Source organism: Procambarus clarkii, chromosome 52 (genome assembly GCF_040958095.1).
Source record: "Procambarus clarkii isolate CNS0578487 chromosome 52, FALCON_Pclarkii_2.0, whole genome shotgun sequence".
Taxonomy (NCBI): domain Eukaryota; kingdom Metazoa; phylum Arthropoda; class Malacostraca; order Decapoda; family Cambaridae; genus Procambarus; species Procambarus clarkii.
In genome coordinates this window covers 22,290,161-22,309,371 of record NC_091201.1, presented here as the reverse complement: position 1 = coordinate 22,309,371, position 19,211 = coordinate 22,290,161, and the positions used below count along the sequence as shown (strand labels likewise).

The window sequence follows — 19,211 nt, the reverse complement described above, 5'->3', positions numbered from 1 at the left end:
TCTGCGGCTCTGTAGTGTGAACGTGTGCGGTGTTGTGGCTCTCCACCGGACCCCAGCCACTGTGGACTTGTCGAGGTGCATTACTTGGGTCCCACATTGCCCCTCCTCATCACCACCTCCACACCTCATGTAGGATCGCCGCTCTGCTATTGGCGTCTGTAGCGCGGCTTAAGTGCCGGAAAAACAGTGTTGTATTACTAATTCAGAGACACCAGAGCAAGGCCTCAAAATACACCTCTGAATTCTTTCAGAGATACCAGAGGGTGTAGAGAGCTCTGTGCAGACGCTAACACGTCATAATAGACTTTTTGTCTTCCGGAGAACATCCACAAATCACGGAGACAGCGTGTGGGAGTGTCGGTGCCTAGAGTGCCTGGCACTCCCCTCCTTGCCTGCACACTCCTTCCCTCACACTCTCCCCCTTGCACATAAACTTAACCAACAACCATGAATCATCTCAAGCCTTAGCTTAAGTTGAACCCACTGAGATATATATATATATATATATATATATATATATATATATATATATATATATATATATATATATATATATATATATATATATATATATATATATATATATATATATATATATATATATATATATATATATATATATGGGTAACAGTCTTTCTTGCAAATATATATTGTTGAATATGACCGAAAGAGTAAGATTAATGATTCTAACACGAATCTTCTAAATATTTCTTACGTTTTCCTTCACTGTCGAGGGAAGATGAAAAATTAGCTCTCAAAAGTTAATTTTTACACTCTACTATAGTGTGACGCATGGGGGATGCGTTTCGCAAGGAACACCTTACATTTTCAAAGACAATTATACTTTTTTAAACATCAAATTATATACTCTTTGGGTGATGTTGAGGATGAATGTTAATACCCCTTGTTATGGCATTCATCCACCACCTCACTCAAAGAGTATATAATTCGATGTTCAGCACAGTAAACTTGTCTTTGAAAGTGTAAGGTGTACTTTGCAAAACGCATCCACAGGCGCCAAATTATAGTAGAATGTAAAATGGAAGTTTGGGGTGTTAATTTTTCAACTTCCCTCGACAGTGAAGTAAAGGAAAACGTAAGAAATATTAAGAAGATTCGTGTTAGAATCATAAATTTTACCCTTTCGGTCATATTTAAACAACATATATTCGCAAGAAAGACTGCTACCAAAATATCATACACATACACACACACACACACACACACACACACACACACACACACACACACACACACACACACACACACACACACACACAGCAGAGGGGCGAGACGTGAAGGCTGGAGAAAGAGAGAGAGATAGAGAGAGAGGCGACGTGGAGGTGTTGGTGAGGTGTGTTGGATCTTCAAGAACAAGTGTTGCCATACGCGCTCACGCGGATGCGTCAACACAATGATCTACTTTAATTATTTACAACCAAATACCGTTTTTTTTTAACTTTTTTTTTTATAAATTTCGGGAACAGTTAAATGTAATTTTATAAAAGGATTATGAAAACATTACCAGTATAGCGCTGCTGAGATCATTTGTGTACAGTTTTAAGTAGCTTCTTATATTTCCCCAAAAGGTTTCCTTAACGTTTTTATAGACATACAAAATGCTTGAGTTGAGGAAAAGTTAGCACAGTCCTCTGACCTGTCCATCACGAGCACCCTCTGACCTGTCCATCACGAGCACCCTCTGACCTGTCCATCACGAGCACACATCAATCACTTTCCGTTGTGACTAAATATATAAATTTATTTACTTTTTGAATAAATATTTTTTTTCATTCGTTTAGTAATTTTTGTTCTCAATTCATAACAACTTTTTGTTCTCAATTAGTAATAACATCTTTTACTTTTCATTCCATGCTCACCAAGTCATGTAACTGATAGACGGTGATTGAGAAGCAACAATTTCAGAAACATTTAGATCTATGCTCCTATTGAATGAACGCTCAGAACTGTTTACTGTATAGCGTATCAGCTCCTCCAACAGCACTAAACTGGCATGTGTTGCCTTAGCCACCAGTGGCACAACCCTTGAGGACGGCTGAGCACACTTGGCAGTCATGCAGCTTTAGTGACTAATTAGTACGACACAGCGTAAGCAACCCCAAGTGAGCGTTCTGTAGGGAAGGTCGCGGTGTATTTGGCCTTGTGAGCGGCTCGTGATGTGAGGTCGGTGTGTGTGTGTGCGTGTGCGTATGCGTGTGTGTGTGTGTGTGTGTGTGCGTGTGCGTGTGCGTGTGTGTGTGTGTGTGTGTAGACACAGCGTGTTTGTCTTACCGGTCCTCCTCCACCAGGGCTCAGAATAAACATCACAGAACATTACAAACATTCAGTGGCACAGATCAACCCGCAAGAATCACCGCAGGAAGCGACCTTCCTTCACTAGCCACGCATCGGCTACCAAACAGGTAAGTTCAACAGTTTTTGTGCAACTTCAACATTTGTAATTAACATTATAAACTTAAGAAATCTAACACCGAAGTAACATTATTATATTCAGCGGACTCGTATTATATCCGACACTAAATGAACCGATCAAGATAATAGTGTGTTAAATTACGTTGTGTCCGGAGGGCTTTGAGGGGGAACTATGATCACATTAGCGCTGACTCCAGCGACCCAGCCGCCGGTATCTCCTACTGTGATAAGGGCGTCTCTCATCTCTACATAGACGAGTTATAATTGCAAGTTTCCTTGCCGAAGGACTCTGCTGATGTTTAAAATATATCTCCACATAATGTTCTTGACTAAGTGGATGTACAAGGAGTCAGTAGAGATGACTGGTGGTAGTTGTACACGATGATTGGTGGTAGTTGTACACGATGACTGGTGGTAGTTGTACACGATGATTGGTGGTAGTTGTACACGATGACTGGTGGTAGTTGTACACGATGATTGGTGGTAGTTGTACACGATGATTGGTGGTAGTTGTACACGATGATTGGTGGTAGTTGTACACGATGATTGGTGGTAGTTGTACACGATGATTGGTGGTAGTTGTACACGATGACTGGTGGTAGTTGTACACGATGATTGGTGGTAGTTGTACACGATGACTGGTGGTAGTTACACACGATGACTGGTGGTAGTTGTACACGATGACTGGTGGTAGTTGTACACGATGATTGGTGGTAGTTGTACACGATGATTGGTGGTAGTTACACACGATGACTGGTGGTAGTTGTACACGATGATTGGTGGTAGTTACACACGATGACTGGTGGTAGTTGTACACGATGATTGGTGGTAGTTGTACACGATGATTGGTGGTAGTTGTACACGATGACTGGTGGTAGTTACACACGATGACTGGTGGTAGTTGTACACGATGATTGGTGGTAGTTACACACGATGACTGGTGGTAGTTGTACACGATGATTGGTGGTAGTTACACACGATGACTGGTGGTAGTTGTACACGATGATTGGTGGTAGTTGTACACGATGATTGGTGGTAGTTGTACACGATGACTGGTGGTAGTTACACACGATGACTGGTGGTAGTTGTACACGATGACTGGTGGTAGTTGTACACGATGATTGGTGGTAGTTACACACGATGACTGGTGGTAGTTGTACACGATGATTGATGGTAGTTACACACGATGACTGGTGGTAGTTACACAAGATGACTGGTGGTAGTTACACAAGATGACTGGTGGTAGTTGTGCACGATGATTGGTGGTAGTTGTACACGATGATTGGTGGTAGTTGTACACGATGATTGGTGGTAGTTGTACACGATGACTGGTGGTAGTTGTACACGATGACTGGTGGTAGTTACACACGATGACTGGTGGTAGTTACACACGATGACTGGTGGTAGTTACACATGATGACTGGTGGTAGTTACACAAGATGACTGGTGGTAGTTACACAAGATGACTGGTGGTAGTTACACACGATGACTGGTGGTAGTTACACACGATGACTGGTGGTAGTTACACATGATGACTGGTGGTAGTTACACACGATTACTGGTGGTAGTTACATACGATGACTGGTGGTAGTTACACACGATGACTGGTGGTAGTTACACATGATGACTGGTGGTAGTTACACAAGATGACTGGTGGTAGTTACACACGATGACTGGTGGTAGTTACACAAGATGACTGGTGGTAGTTACACACGATGACTGGTGGTAGTTACACACGATGACTGGTGGTAGTTACACACGATGATTGGTGGTAGTTACACACGATGACTGGTGGTAGTTACACATGATGACTGGTGGTAGTTATCACCAGTAAGTACTGAGGGCCTGAGCTGACAGACAGTACACGTCACAGTCATGTCTGAAACACAGATCCCATCAAACTACAGACATGTATTTTGACCAACATTATAGTGAAGGCCGAGGTACCCGTGGAGGCCGAGGTACCCGTGGAGGCCGAGGTACCCGTGGAGGCCGAGGTACCCGTGGAGGCCGAGGTACCCGTGGAGGCCGAGGTACCCGTGGAGGCCGAGGTACCCGTGGAGGCCGAGGTACCCGTGGAGGCCGAGGTACCCGTGGAGGCCGAGGTACCCGTGGAGGCCGAGGTACCCGTGGAGGCCGAGGTACCCGTGGAGGCCGAGGTACCCGTGGAGGCCGAGGTACTCGTGGAGGCCGAGGTACTCGTGGATATATCCTGCATATTCAACCTGTCCTCACACTTAATGCACCGCAAATTTGACGTTGTCAACAGCGTCAAAATGTTGACTTTAATGAAGTTAAAAACACCTGAGGAGTGGTGATTCCTCGGCCACATGAACCTCGGCCTCGTGAAGGCTCCCACGCCTCGGCCACATGAACCTCGGCCTCGTGAAGGCTCTCACGCTTCAGAATAAACAAACCTCATCAGGTTTGACGTGTGTCAAATTGTGGGAACTGGTCGCCATGTTGGGGTCACCGTCGGCAACGGGAGCCGGTCGGCCGAGCGGACAGCACGCTGTACTTGTGATCCTGTGGTCCTGGGTTCGATCCCAGGCGCTGGCGAGAAACAATGGGCAGAGTTTCTTTCACCCTATGCCCCTGTTACCTAGCAGTAAAATAGGTACCTGGGTGTTAGACAGCTGTCACGGGCTGCTTCCTGGGGGTGGAGGCCTGGTCGAGGACCGGGCCGCGGGGACACTAAAGCCCCGAAATCATCTCAAGATCATCTCAAGACAACCGTGTGACTCAGGAGGTCACAAGGGACAATGAAATACAAGTATTAAAATACTCAAATAACTTCACAAACTAATCATGATAACAAGAGCAAAATAAGAAATGGAAGATTGAGGCAGTGGTGAGGCGCGAGGCGGCGAGTGAAGGGTTGCATCACCACCCCCGGAGGCCGCGGTGGTGACTCCTGCCCCGCGGCTCACTACCCCAGGAGGCCGCGGTGGTGACGCCTGCCCCGCGGCTCACTACACTCCGCTCACAAACATGAGAGAGCAAGGAAAAGGAAAGAGAGAAAAGGTAACAAAGCGCAGGAGAAGGTTGGGGGAAGTCAGTCAGTATGTGAAGACCACTCCATCTTGAGGTTATCTTGAGATGATTTCGGGGTTTAGCGTCCCCGCGGCCCGGTCCTCGATCAGGACTCCTTTATGTTACACACCCTCAGGAAGCAGCTGTCCAAACTCCCAGGTACCTATTTACTGCTAGGTGAACAAGTGCATCAGGGTGAAAGAAACTCTGCCCATTTGTTCCCCCCTTCACCGGGGATCGAACCCGGAACCTCAGGACTACGAATCCCAAGCGCTGTCCACTCAGCTGCCAGGCCCACTGAGAGGGCGACCAACCCGAAAATGCTACATAAAACAATGTTCAATAAGACGTGGTTTGGCCCAGCCAGCCACACCTTATCTGCAAAGCGCAGGAAGAAACGGGGAAATACAAGCAAGTACTTGGTCACATTAGGAGGGCGGACTCACACAGGCCGCCCCGTCGGTGATTGCGACGCACCGTTGGTAGTGATCCTGGCCTCCCGCCCGGCGTGACCATGGTGTTGAGGGCGAGTGAAGCCTCCCTTAACCTGGACGTCCCTCAGGTCTCCCCCATGACACGTCCTCACCACCTGACTCATCACACACCGTGTTGTAACAACCTTGGAGATACACGAACCCAGTTATCTTGCTCTGGTCCAGATTTACGGCGATTACCTGAAGAAGAGAGCCGTTACCGCCACGAACCTTGCTGAGACTTTCTCTCCAGTGAGGGGGCATTAAGATTTGGGGGTTGCAGGGAGGGAGGTGCCGTTTCGACAGGGGGTGTGGTCTCGACAGAGAGTGTGGTCTCGACGGGGGCTGTTGTCTCGACGGGAGCTGCTGTCTTGACGGGGGGAGGTGGGGGGGTGCTGTCTCAAGGTTGGGGGAGATGAGGTCTCGAGCGAGGATTGGGGTTACTGGACGGAACACGGTGGCCACATTTTTTTGTTATTACGAGTAATTATAGCTACATTCACGCCAGCCTGGCTCAGAGGTGTCAACTGATGATGCGCTGTGGTTGCCGCCATACTTCTCCCTCCTCCAGTCCCTTTCTTCCCACCACCAGCCCATTCACTTCTCTGATACCAGCCTCCCTCCACCTCTCTCAACCAGCCCCTCTCCACATCTATCCACCAGTCCTCCACCTCACTCCTCCCGCCACACAAGCACGTCACTACTCATCTCTCAACTAACGAAGATGATTTCAACTTCTAATCCCAATACAATAATTACCAAAAATTAATAAGCGACGACGTTTCGGACCGTCCTGGACCATTATCAGGTCATGTGATGGAAGAAAGGGTGTTTGATGTTTTACATTTAGCTACTCAGAACGAAATGTGCACGTAGCACTGGTTATAGTGAGCCCGTAAACAGAAAGGACAGGACAGAAGAGAGGAAAGGACAGACAAATAAATAAGTTAAGAGTGAGGTGAGAGGTGAGGAGCACGTAAGAGAAAAGGGAAAGAATAAGATGAAAGGTAAGAATAGGATGAGAATAAGAGGACGGTAAGAATAAGAAAATGGGGTAAGAATAAAAGAAAGGGGCAACGTTTAAGCCAGATTATGTTTGCTAGAAAGGTTAGAGCATTTGAGTATATACTGTGGAAGGGAAGAATCAACAGCAACAAATCCAGGACTCAAGTTCATGTTGCGTACGTTGTGTATCAGAGCCGATACGACAAGACGGCGTATGTGTAGAGTGGAGGCCGGAAAGATTATTTTAGAAGATCAATCAATAGGATGATTAGAATCCCTAACATGATAGAAGAGAGCATTGTTTGTGTCTGCAGACTTAACACTTTTTTGTGTTCCATAAGTCTATCATTTAGTGTACGGCCTTTTTCCCCAAGTATTGGAGAGGACAAGACGAGCAGGAAATAGAGTAGACACCAGCAGCATTAGAAGCAGGAAGAGCAGTGCGAACCACATTACTGCGAAAAGTGTTAGTTTGCCGCAAAGCGAGCTTATGTCACGAGGACGAAAGATATTAGTAAGATTTTTGAGTTCAGATATGAAAGGAAGACAGAGCGCATTGATACTAGTGTTGTAAACAGGTTTGGGATTAACGAAATTTCGTTTAGTGAAACTCCACTGCACTGCGCAAAGCGCCTTTAGGCGCTCTGAGAGCTGTGTTTTTTTGTTTTTTAATTAGGCTATATTTTAATGATTTTAAATGTTTTCATTACTCTTTGTGTTTTGAAATGGAAATAGTTGACTTTGGAAACATTTTGACATTAACTTTACCTGAACATTTATAATAACAACAAAAATATGTCCTTGACAATTTCACCAAGACGTTTTTGCCGAAAATGGGTGAGTAGTGCAGGGGATAAGAATAAGCACAGTTGATAAAATGTAAGGTGCAACAAAGGCAAGAGATAGATTTGTAAATAAAGGAAATTTCAGAATCTAGAAACTGAGGGTCACTGACTGCGTAGAGCGCGGAAGAAGAGGAGAGACAAGAACACTTTTTTAACCAGAAAGGGAGGGTAAGAAAAGTGAATGTACATACCACTATGCATAGGCTTGCGGTAGACAAAGAAAGAGAAATGAGACCCAGAGCTGTCATGAACGTCTGTATAAGGAAGGAGGGAATTAGATTTCCATTCAATATTGAAATTGATAGTAGGAGCCAGATTGTTAAGAGAGGAGAGAAAAGGCTGGTAAAGATTCGAGTCATGAGGCCATAGAACAACAATATCAATATAGCGAAGCCAGAGAGAGGGACGAGTATCAATAGTACGAGGAATAGTTTCAAATTATTCCATATAGAGAATGGTAAGAACAGGTAAGAGAGGAGAACCCATAGATACACCGAAAATTTGAGCGCAGTATATTTCATTGAAACAGAAGGAGTTAGAGTCAGCATAGATTCTAATGAGTTAGAGGAAAACGTCAGCTGGAAGCGAGAGAATCTCAATGGCCTTCTGAGTAAGAAAAGAGAGATCATCATCAAGGGAAACATTAGTAAACAGAGAAGGTGAATCTTAGAGGGTGACTGCAGGCGCAATCTTTCGATGAAGTCATGGGAGTGACCGAAATGGACAGGAGAAAAAGTACTGAGATAAAAAGTGAGAGTTTGGCAAGCTTGGAGGCAAGAGGATAGAAGACAGAGCATCTTGAAGAAATGATAGAACGAACAACACAAGGTTTGAGAGTCATTCACAAACATTCCTTTCTTCCTTATTTCGTCGGTAGACCGGCGAAATAAGGAAGAAAAGAGCAAATGCCCTTCTCTTAAAGGTAAAAGACGCCATAACCTCCTCATGTGATGCCAGAAGCGAACCTGACCACAATGACGCAGTGTTTGTGAAACTGGAGTATCCATATAACGTTCAGGAAGCTAAACAAGGAATCCTTCGCGGTGTTGTGTACATTATAAGAGACCCACCATTGATTACGAAGCCCCCAAACTCAAGCCTCACTTGGAAATATGTAGACTAAACCTATAACATATATAGATATATATGCAACAATGCTTCTCTCGATATAGAAAGAGAGGAATTTACTACAATGAAAGGCTCAGAGAATAATATTTTATCACAGAAAAGGAGGAGCAAGGAAGACATGACGACATGAAGGACGAGCATGGGGGATATGTTGACATGAAAGAGGAGCACGAGGGACATATTGACATGAAGGAGGAGCATGGGGGATAAGTTGACATGAAGGAGGAGCACGAGGGACATATTGACATGAAGGAAGAACATAGGGAACATGACGACATGAAGGAGGACCATGGAGGGGGGGGGGAAATGACGACGACATAAAATTCTAAGAGGAACCGACAAAGTTGATGAAGAAACTGTGTTCAAAATAACAATAGAGGAATATAGAGACCTCGACGGCCAAGTGCGAGGCACACACGCCAGAGCAACACGTCAGGAAGCAGTCCGTCCTCTTAAGGTTTCCCTGCGTCAAGAAAACGGTTAATTTATAGTGTCTTCTAACCTACCAGAGGAACCAAAACAAAAAACGGGACAGTACGTCACTTTCGTGAGCCGCTTCTATTTTCTAGTTCGACATTTTTTGGCCTTATGTAAAACATACGAGCGAAAAGCGTCATTCTTTGTTGGATGACAGGTTGCAAGAAGAACCCCGCCAGCGTAACAAACTGTAAACAACAGGAACTGGTCAGAGGTGATTATCTTTGAGACAAGCTCATTACACCGCATGATACATATATATGTTGTAGTAGGATACAGGGAGTCATTACACTAACCAATACAGGATTGGAAACGCAGAGCCGAGGAGCTAAAATTCGAAGTACACAAACACACACACACGTGCACAGTTTGAAAGAAAACGAGGAGGTAAAAAATCCTAAATAGGTAGAAGGAGTTTTTTAGAATCTGACGACTAATGTCAAAGGGGCGCGGGGCAGGTGGGAGGGGCAGCACGGCGCACCACAAGGCTACTCTTAGGGGCTACCTACCTACCTATCTTGTGGTAGGTAGGTAGCCCACCTTGCTTGCTAGGCTGTCCATTACCACCACATCTCTCCAACCTTACATCATCAGTGGCAGCGGCCCCCTCTCCCTTATACTAGATGTCTAGGCCCTGTATATGGGGCCCCTTCCTTTCTCTAGGGTTATCTGGGCCCCTCCCTCCCTCAACGGAAACAGAGGCCCTTCCCTCCCACTAGGGAATCTGAGCCCCTCCCTCCCTCAACGGTATCAGGGGCCCTTCCCTCCCACTAGGGAATCTGAGCCCCTCCTTCCCTCCCTCTAGCGTATCTGGGCCCCCCTTCCTCCCTCTAGGGTACCTGGCCCTCTACTCCTTCTACAGTATCAGGGCCCCTCCCTCTCTCATGGGAAGGGAGGGAGGTAGGGTACCTGGGCTGTTCCCTACTCTGGGTATCGGAGACAGTACCATTACAGCCATAAAACGTAATGTTAAGCGAGGGGGAGGAACAAGCAAAAAGTTCACAGTGAACATGCAGAGAGCAAGTGTACGTGTATGGAACTACACTACACACTGGTGCTAGTGTAGCGGGCATACTCTCTATAGTGTAGAGGGCATACTCTCTACTAGTGTAGAGGGCATACTCTCTAGTAGAGAGTATGCCCTCTACACTAGTAGTGTAGAGGGCATACTCTCTATAGTGTAGAGGGCATACTCTCTACTAGTGTAGAGGGCATACTCTCTACTAGTGTAGAGGGCATACTCTCTACTAGTGTAGAGGGCATACTCTCTACTAGTGTAGAGGGCATACTCTCTACTAGTGTAGAGGGCATACTCTCTACTAGTGTAGAGGGCATACTCTCTACTAGTGTAGAGGGTGTGGTAACCGACCTGTGAGATTTATATTTATTTAATTTATATGAATTTATATTTACGTTAATTTATATACTTCGATAGCAATTTGTATAATGATAAGTGGACTGTATTTCTGCAATAATCTCATAATCTCACAAATCGATCCTCTACACATTAGGGGGGTTTATATAAATTTAATTTATATATATGCAGCCAATCAAACTACAGTATTAGACTACATACATTGAAAAGGTTCCTTATCTTATTTGTACAGCAAGCTTTAGTCCACCAGGTATAACTAGGTTGTAGACGCCACATTTTCCCTCTTTGAGGTAGCTTCCATCACCCTGGTAACTGATGCACAAAGCATGCTTCCTCGTCTTGACCTGTCAAAAGGACGCTAACTGTGAAGCCAGAAACCTAGTATATGACAGGTATATCAGAGAAAACACTGTACATGGAACCTTAAAGACCTGGCTTAATTACCTTTAGTTTGAGGCTACCACGTGCTCTAACCGGGTCACCCTATATAATGACATTAATGGCCATAAATGAAAGATACATGGGTTTCGGAAGAACACTTAACTTGATTTGTTGACAGCGTGTGATAATGGTACACCTTTGGTTTCCATAACACTTCGTCCAAGTAAAATTAACAGGAGCCGTATTTGCTCCTGTGTGCCTCTGGTCTAGTATAAACAATGTCTGCCCTCCCTCACCCTGATGCCTAGCTTACATTGTCCAGATGTCAAAAAGTGATAGAAGGGTCACATTTACTTTACTTTAATATTGATAATTAAGTTAATTTATATGAAATGTTTTATGATGGTAAAGTCCAAAGACTAATGTATTTAAGAATAATTCCCACCATAATAGGTGGTGAATATAATAGTATGTGGTGATGATATCCCGTTTTCTTTAGACGGTAATTCCACTACAAGTTACGTTTTCTATGGGTAACTTGTTGGCAATACAGCAGCAATTATTATCTGTCTGTATGATATATTAAATGGTGTCGGATTTTCCGACAGAGGGAACACCACTCTCTACTAGTGTAGAGGGCATACTCTCTACTAGTGTAGAGGGCATACTCTCTACTAGTGTAGAGGGCATACTCTCTACTACTGTAGAGGGCATACTCTCTACTAGTGTAGAGGGCATACTCTCTACTAGTGTAGAGGGCATACTCTCTACTAGTGTAGCGGGCATACTCTCTACTAGTGTAGAGGGCATACTCTCTACTAGTGTAGCGGGCATACTCTCTACTAGTGTAGAGGGCATACTCTCTACTAGTATAGAGGGCATACTCTCTACTAGTGTAGAGGGCATACTCTCTACTAGTGTAGAGGGCATACTCTCTACTAGTGTAGAGGGCATACTCTCTACTAGTGTAGAGGGCATACTCTCTACTAGTATAGAGGGCATACTCTCTACTAGTGTAGCGGGCATACTCTCTACTAGTGTAGAGGGCATACTCTCTACTAGTGTAGCGGGCATACTCTCTACTAGTGTAGCGGGCATACTCTCTACTAGTGTAGCGGGCATACTCTCTACTAGTGTAGAAGGCATACTCTCTACTAGTGTAGCGGGCATACTCTCTACTAGTGTAGAGGGCATACTCTCTACTAGTGTAGAGGGCATACTCTCTACTAGTGTAGAGGGCATACTCTCTACTAGTGTAGAGGGCATACTCTCTACTAGTGTAGCGGGCATACTCTCTACTAGTGTAGAGGGCATACTCTCTACTAGTGTAGAGGGCATACTCTCTACTAGTGTAGAGGGCATACTCTCTACTAGTGTAGCGGGCATACTCTCTACTAGTGTAGAGGGCATACTCTCTCTACTAGTGTAGAGGGCAATACTCAGCGAGTATTTGGTTCACCGAGTACTCTCATGTCTTCAAAACACTTACGCACAATCAGCATTAACCATGGTACAATATACTCCCGCTCACATTAATATTCTCCACACCAAACACTGTAGACTTGGACCATTACTTAAGGTGTCAGACCGTTGTGACAATGGCTGCCTCGCTCGGCCGTACAGTGGCTGCCTCGCTCGGCCGTACAGTGGCTGCCTCGCTCGGCCGTACAGTGGCTGCCTCGCTCGGCCGTACAGTGGCTGCCTCGCTCGGCCGTACAGTAGCTGCCTCGCTCGGCCGTACAGTAGCTGCCTCGCACGGCCGTTCAGTGGCTGCCTCGCTCGGCCGTACAGTAGCTGCCTCGCTCGGCCGTTCAGTAGCTGCCTCACTCGGCCGTACAGTAGCTGCCTCGCTCGGCCGTACAGTAGCTGCCTCGCTCGGCCGTACAGTAGCTGCCTCACTCGGCCGTACAGTAGCTGCCTCGCTCGGCCGTACAGTAGCTGCCTCGCTCGGCCGTACAGTAGCTGCCTCGCTCGGCCGTACAGTGGCTGCCTGGCTTGGCCGTACAGTGGCTGCCTCGCTCGGTTGTACAGTAGCTGCCTCGCTCGGCCGTACAGTGGCTGCCTCGCTCGGCCGTACAGTGGCTGCCTTGCTCGGCCGTTCAGTGGCTGCCTGGCTCGGCCGTACAGTAGCTGCCTCGCTCGGCCGTTCAGTGGCTGCCTCGCACGGCCGTACAGTGGCTGCCTCGCTCGGCCGTACAGTGGCTGCCTCGCTCGGCCGTACAGTAGCTGCCTCGCTCGGCCGTACAGTGGCTGCCTCGTTCGGCCGTACAGTAGCTGCCTCGCTCGGCCGTACAGTGGCTGCCTCGCTCGGCCGTACAGTGGCTGCCTCGCACGGCCGTACAGTGGCTGCCTCACTCGGCCGTACAGTAGCTGCCTCGCTCGGCCGTACAGTAGCTGCCTCGCTCGGCCGTACAGTGGCGTCCTCGCACGGCCGTACAGTAGCTGCCTCGCACGGCCGTACAGTGGCTGCCTCATTCGGCCGTACAGTAGCTGCCTCGCTCGGCCGTACAGTAGCTGCCTCGCTCGGCCGTTCAGTGGCTGCCTCGCACGGCCGTTCAGTGGCTGCCTCGCACGGCCGTACAGAGGCTGCCTCACTCGGCCGTACAGTAGCTGCCATGCTCGGCCGTACAGTAGCTGCCTCGCTCGGCCGTACAGTGGCTGCCTCGCGCGGCCGTACAGTAGCTGCCTCACTCGGCCGTACAGTAGCTGCCTCATTCGGCCGTACAGTAGCTGCCTCGCACGGCCGTACAGTAGCTGCCTCGCACGGCCGTACAGTGGCTGCCTCGCTCGGCCGTACAGTGGTTGCCTCACTCGGACGTACAGTAGCTGCCTCGCTCGGCCGTACAGTGGCTGCCTCGCACGGCCGTACAGTAGCTGCCTCGCACGGCCGTACAGTGGCTGCCTCACTCGGCCGTACAGTAACTGCCTCGCTCGGCCGTACAATGGCTGCCTCGTACGGCTGTACAATGGCTGCCTGGCTCGGCCGTACAGTAGCTGCCTCGCTCGGCCGTACAGTGGCTGCCTCGCTCGGCCGTACAGTGGCTGCCTCGCTCGGCCGTACAGTAGCTGCCTCGCTCGGCCGTACAGTAGCTGCCTCTCACGGCCGTTCAGTGGCTGCCTCGCTCGGCCGTACAGTAGCTGCCTCGCTCGGCCGTTCAGTAGCTGCCTCACTCGGCCGTACAGTAGCTGCCTCGCTCGGCCGTACAGTAGCTGCCTCGCTCGGCCGTACAGTAGCTGCCTCACTCGGCCGTACAGTAGCTGACTCGCTCGGCCGTACAGTAGCTGCCTCGCTCGGCCGTACAGTAGCTGCCTCGCTCGGCCGTACAGTGGCTGCCTCGCTCGGCCGTACAGTGGCTGCCTGGCTTGGCCGTACAGTGGCTGCCTCGCTCGGTTGTACAGTAGCTGCCTCGCTCGGCCGTACAGTGGCTGCCTCGCTCGGCCGTACAGTGGCTGCCTTGCTCGGCCGTTCAGTGGCTGCCTCGCTCGGCCGTACAGTAGCTGCCTCGCTCGGCCGTTCAGTGGCTGCCTTGCACGGCCGTACAGTGGCTGCCTCGCTCGGCCGTACAGTGGCTGCCTCGCTCGACCGTACAGTAGCTGCCTCGCTCGGCCGTAAAGTGGCTGCCTCGTTCGGCCGTACAGTAGCTGCCTCGCTCGGCCGTACAGTCGCTGCCTCGCTCGGCCGTACAGTGGCTGCCTCGCACGGCCGTACAGTGGCTGCCTCACTCGGCCGTACAGTAGCTGCCTCGCTCGGCCGTACAGTAGCTGCCTCGCTCGGCCGTACAGTGGCGTCCTCGCACGGCCGTACAGTAGCTGCCTCGCACGGCCGTACAGTGGCTGCCTCATTCGGCCGTACAGTAGCTGCCTCGCTCGGCCGTACAGTAGCTGCCTCGCTCGGCCGTTCAGTGGCTGCCTCGCACGGCCGTTCAGTGGCTGCCTCGCACGGCCGTACAGTGGCTGCCTCACTCGGCCGTACAGTAGCTGCCATGCTCGGCCGTACAGTAGCTGCCTCGCTCGGCCGTACAGTAGCTGCCTCGCTCGGCCGTACAGTGGCTGCCTCTTACGGCCGTACAATGGCTGCCTGGCTCGGCTGTACAGTAGCTGCCTCGCTCGGCCGTATAGTGGCTGCCTCGTACAGCCGTACAATGGCTGCCTGACTTGGCCGTACAGTGACAAGCCTCCCGCTCTCCTACCAACAAGTACTAACCAAATGGAATTTGCTTCAAACATTCGACAATATTAAAGAAACAGTGTTTTCCTTGACGCAGGAACTGGTGCATCACCATTATTAATTCTCATGAATTATAATAAACGTGGAGACCATCATTTCCCAACTACCGTCACTACTGACAGGTAAAGAGGAGGGGGAGACATTACCCCCCCCCCCCGGCCATAACTACCAGGGGGGAGGGGGGCCACCCTCCCCAAACCACTTCCCTAGCGTCAGCGGGAGACACGCATTCCGCTGCTTCTCACGCCATCAACACCACCCGCACCATTTTACCTGCATTTTAGACACATTAGTAAAACTTTACCTAATTTTCGCAAACGTGGAAATGAAGCGAGGAATATTGCACACACCTCCCGGCACCCTCGGGTAAAAACCCTGCCCGTACTTCTCTCGCTAACCAGTTTGTGGCGAGAATGTTTCTTCACTTTCATGCGCGGCGAATTAAGAAAAGTAATATGTGCCAACATTCGGCAGCTTACGGAGTACTTAAGTGGTTTTATGTAATATTACAGGTGAATCTTACGTGAGGGTTTGTGGTCAGAGTACAGTGGCTCGCCCATCAGGACGCGGCGTGTTGCATCACGGTCCGTGGGTGTCCTGATGGTCCACACTAGTGGTGGTGGTGTCCTGATGGTCCACACTAGTGGTGGTGGTGTCCTGATGGTCCACACTAGTGGTGGTGGTGTCCTGATGGTCCACACTAGTGGTGGTGGTGTCCTGATGGTCCACACTAGTGGTGGTGGTGTCCTGGTGGTCCACACTAGTGGTGGTGGTGTCCTGATGGTCCACACTGATGGTGGTGGTGTCCTGATGGTCCTCACTGATGGTGGTGGTGTCCTGATGGTCCACACTGATGGTGGTGGTGTCCTGATGGTCCACACTGGTGGTGGTGGTGTCCTGATGGTCCACACTGGTGGTGGTGGTGTCCTGATGGTCCACACTGGTGGTGGTGGTGTCCTGATGGTCTTCACTGATGGTGGTGGTGTCCTGATGGTCCACACTGGTGGTGGTGGTGGTGTCCTGATGGTCCACACTGGTGGTGGTGGTGTCCTGATGGTCCACACTGATGGTGGTGGTGTCCTGATGGTCTTCACTGATGATGGTGGTGTCCTGATGGTCCACACTGATGGTGGTGGTGGTGTCCTGATGGTCCACACTGGTGGTGGTGGTGGTGTCCTGATGGTCCACATTGGCGGTGGTGGTGTCCTGATGGTCCACACTGGTGGTGGTGGTGTCCTGATGGTCCACACTGATGGTGGTGGTGTCCTGATGGTCTTCACTGATGGTGGTGGTGTCCTGATGGTCCTCACTGGTGGTGGTGGTGTCCTGATGGTCCACACTGGTGGTGGTGGTGGTGTCCTGATGGTCCACACTGGTGGTGGTGGTGTCCTGATGGTCTTCACTGATGGTGGTGGTGTCCTGATGGTCCTCACTGATGGTGGTGGTGGTGTCCTGATGGTCCACACTGGTGGTGGTGGTGTCCTGATGGTCCTCACTGATGGTGGTGGTGTCCTGATGGTCTTCACTGATGGTGGTGGTGTCCTGATGGTCCTCACTGATGGTGGTGGTGTCCTGATGGTCTTCACTGATGGTGGTGGTGTCCTGATGGTCTTCACTGATGGTGGTGGTGTCCTGATGGTCCTCACTGATGGTGGTGGTGTCCTGATGGTCTTCACTGATGGTGGTGGTGTCCTGATGGTCCACACTGGTGGTGGTGGTGGTGTCCTGATGGTCTTCACTGATGGTGGTGGTGTCCTGATGGTCCACACTGATGGTGGTGGTGGTGTCCTGATGGTCCACACTGGTGGTGGTGGTGGTGTCCTGATGGTCCACACTGATGGTGGTGGTGGTGTCCTGATGGTCCACACTGGTGGTGGTGGTGTCCTGATGGTCCACACTGATGGTGGTGGTGTCCTGATGGTCCACACTGGTGGTGGTGGTGTCCTGATGGTCCACACTGGTGGTGGTGGTGTCCTGATGGTCCACACTGGTGGTGGTGGTGTCCTGATGGTCTTCACTGATGGTGGTGGTGGTGTCCTGATGGTCTTCACTGATGGTGGTGGTGTCCTGATGGTCTTCACTGATGGTGGTGGTGTCCTGATGGTCCACACTGGTGGTGGTGTCCTGATGGTCCACACTAGTGGTGGTGGTGTCCTGATGGTCCACACTGGTGGTGGTGGTGTCCTGATGGTCCACACTGGTGGTGGTGGTGTCCTGATGGTCCACACTGGTGGTGGTGGTGGTGTCCTGATGGTCCTCACTGATGGTGGTGGTGTCCTGATGGTCTTCACTGATGGTGGTGGTGTCCTGATGGTCCACACTGGTGGTGGTGGTGTCCTGATGATCCACACTGATGGTGGTGGTGGTGTCCTGATGGTCCACACTGGTGGTGGTGGTGTCCTGATGGTCCACACTGGTGGTGGTGGTGTCCTGATGGTCCACACTGGTGGTGGTGGTGGTGTCCTGATGGTCCACACTGGTGGTGGTGGTGGTGTCCTGATGGTCCACACTGGTGGTGGTGGTGTCCTGATGGTCCACACTGGTGGTGGTGGTGTCCTGATGGTCCTCACTGATGGTGGTGGTGTCCTGATGGTCCACACTGGTGGTGGTGGTGGTGGTGTCCTGATGGTCCACACTGGTGGTGGTGGTGTCCTGATGGTCCACACTGGTGGTGGTGGTGTCCTGATGGTCCACACTGGTGGTGGTGGTGGTGTCCTGATGGTCCTCACTGATGGTGGTGGTGTCCTGATGGTCTTCACTGATGGTGGTGGTGTCCTGATGGTCCACACTGGTGGTGGTGGTGTCCTGATGATCCACACTGATGGTGGTGGTGGTGTCCTGATGGTCCACACTGGTGGTGGTGGTGTCCTGATGGTCCACACTGGTGGTGGTGGTGTCCTGATGGTCCACACTGGTGGTGGTGGTGGTGTCCTGATGGTCCACACTGGTGGTGGTGGTGGTGTCCTGATGGTCCACACTGGTGGTGGTGGTGTCCTGATGGTCCACACTGGTGGTGGTGGTGTCCTGATGGTCCTCACTGATGGTGGTGGTGTCCTGATGGTCCACACTGGTGGTGGTGGTGGTGTCCTGATGGTCCACACTGGTGGTGGTGGTGTCCTGATGGTCCACACTGATGGTGGTGGTGTCCTGATGGTCCACACTGATGGTGGTGGTGTCCTGATGGTCCACACTGGTGGTGGTGGTGTCCTGATGGTCCACACTGATGGTGGTGGTGTCCTGATGGTCCACACTGATGGTGGTGGTGTCCTGATGGTCCACACTGATGGTGGTGGTGTCCTGATGGTCCTCACTGATGGTGATGGTTTTATGAGTGCGATCAGATCGTCTGCTTCGTGAACCATATGGTAATTCGTAACAATATCACACACTACATCGTTTATATTAATGGTCAATAAACTCATAATCGTTCGTGTAGAGCGATCTTGGTCACGAAGTTAAATATATTAATTTTTATTCATTGCACTATTCCTTTTTATTTCTTTAGATGGCCAAAAATGATGTAAACACGTGTGTGGTGTAATGACCAATGAGACTCGTCGTTACAAAGAGTCTGGTCATTCATAACCTAACCCACAACAACAACAAAGGCGACGTTGCCAATTTTGCACGTTCTGAGCACCTAAGGGTTAAAGGGGAACTTTTCTTAGACTGTACCAACCACTTGGGCTGGACGGTAGAGTGACGGTCTCGCGTCATGCAGGTCGGCGTTCAATTCCTGACCGTCCATGTGATTGGGCACCATTCCTTCCCCCTCACCCCCCTCCCCGTCCCATCCCAAATCCTTATCCTGACCCTTCCAAGTGCTATATAGT

The 19,211-nt window shown here is 49.8% G+C and overlaps 2 protein-coding genes across 2 annotated transcripts in view; both read left to right on the top strand.

The window, feature by feature from the left end:
• Positions 1 to 19,211, top strand: part of LOC123763677 (streptococcal hemagglutinin) — a 93,355-nt gene continuing 74,144 nt past the window's right edge. Inside the window, exons 1-2 of the mRNA XM_045750952.2 lie at positions 1 to 75; positions 2,310 to 2,423. The gene's annotated coding sequence lies outside the window, so the exon portion shown is untranslated. The remainder of the gene's footprint in view (positions 76 to 2,309; positions 2,424 to 19,211) is intronic.
• On the top strand, positions 12,749 to 15,304 carry LOC138352183 (streptococcal hemagglutinin-like). The gene has a single exon (XM_069304450.1). It carries the CDS (start codon positions 12,749 to 12,751, stop codon positions 15,302 to 15,304), a length of 2,556 nt encoding a protein of 851 aa, XP_069160551.1.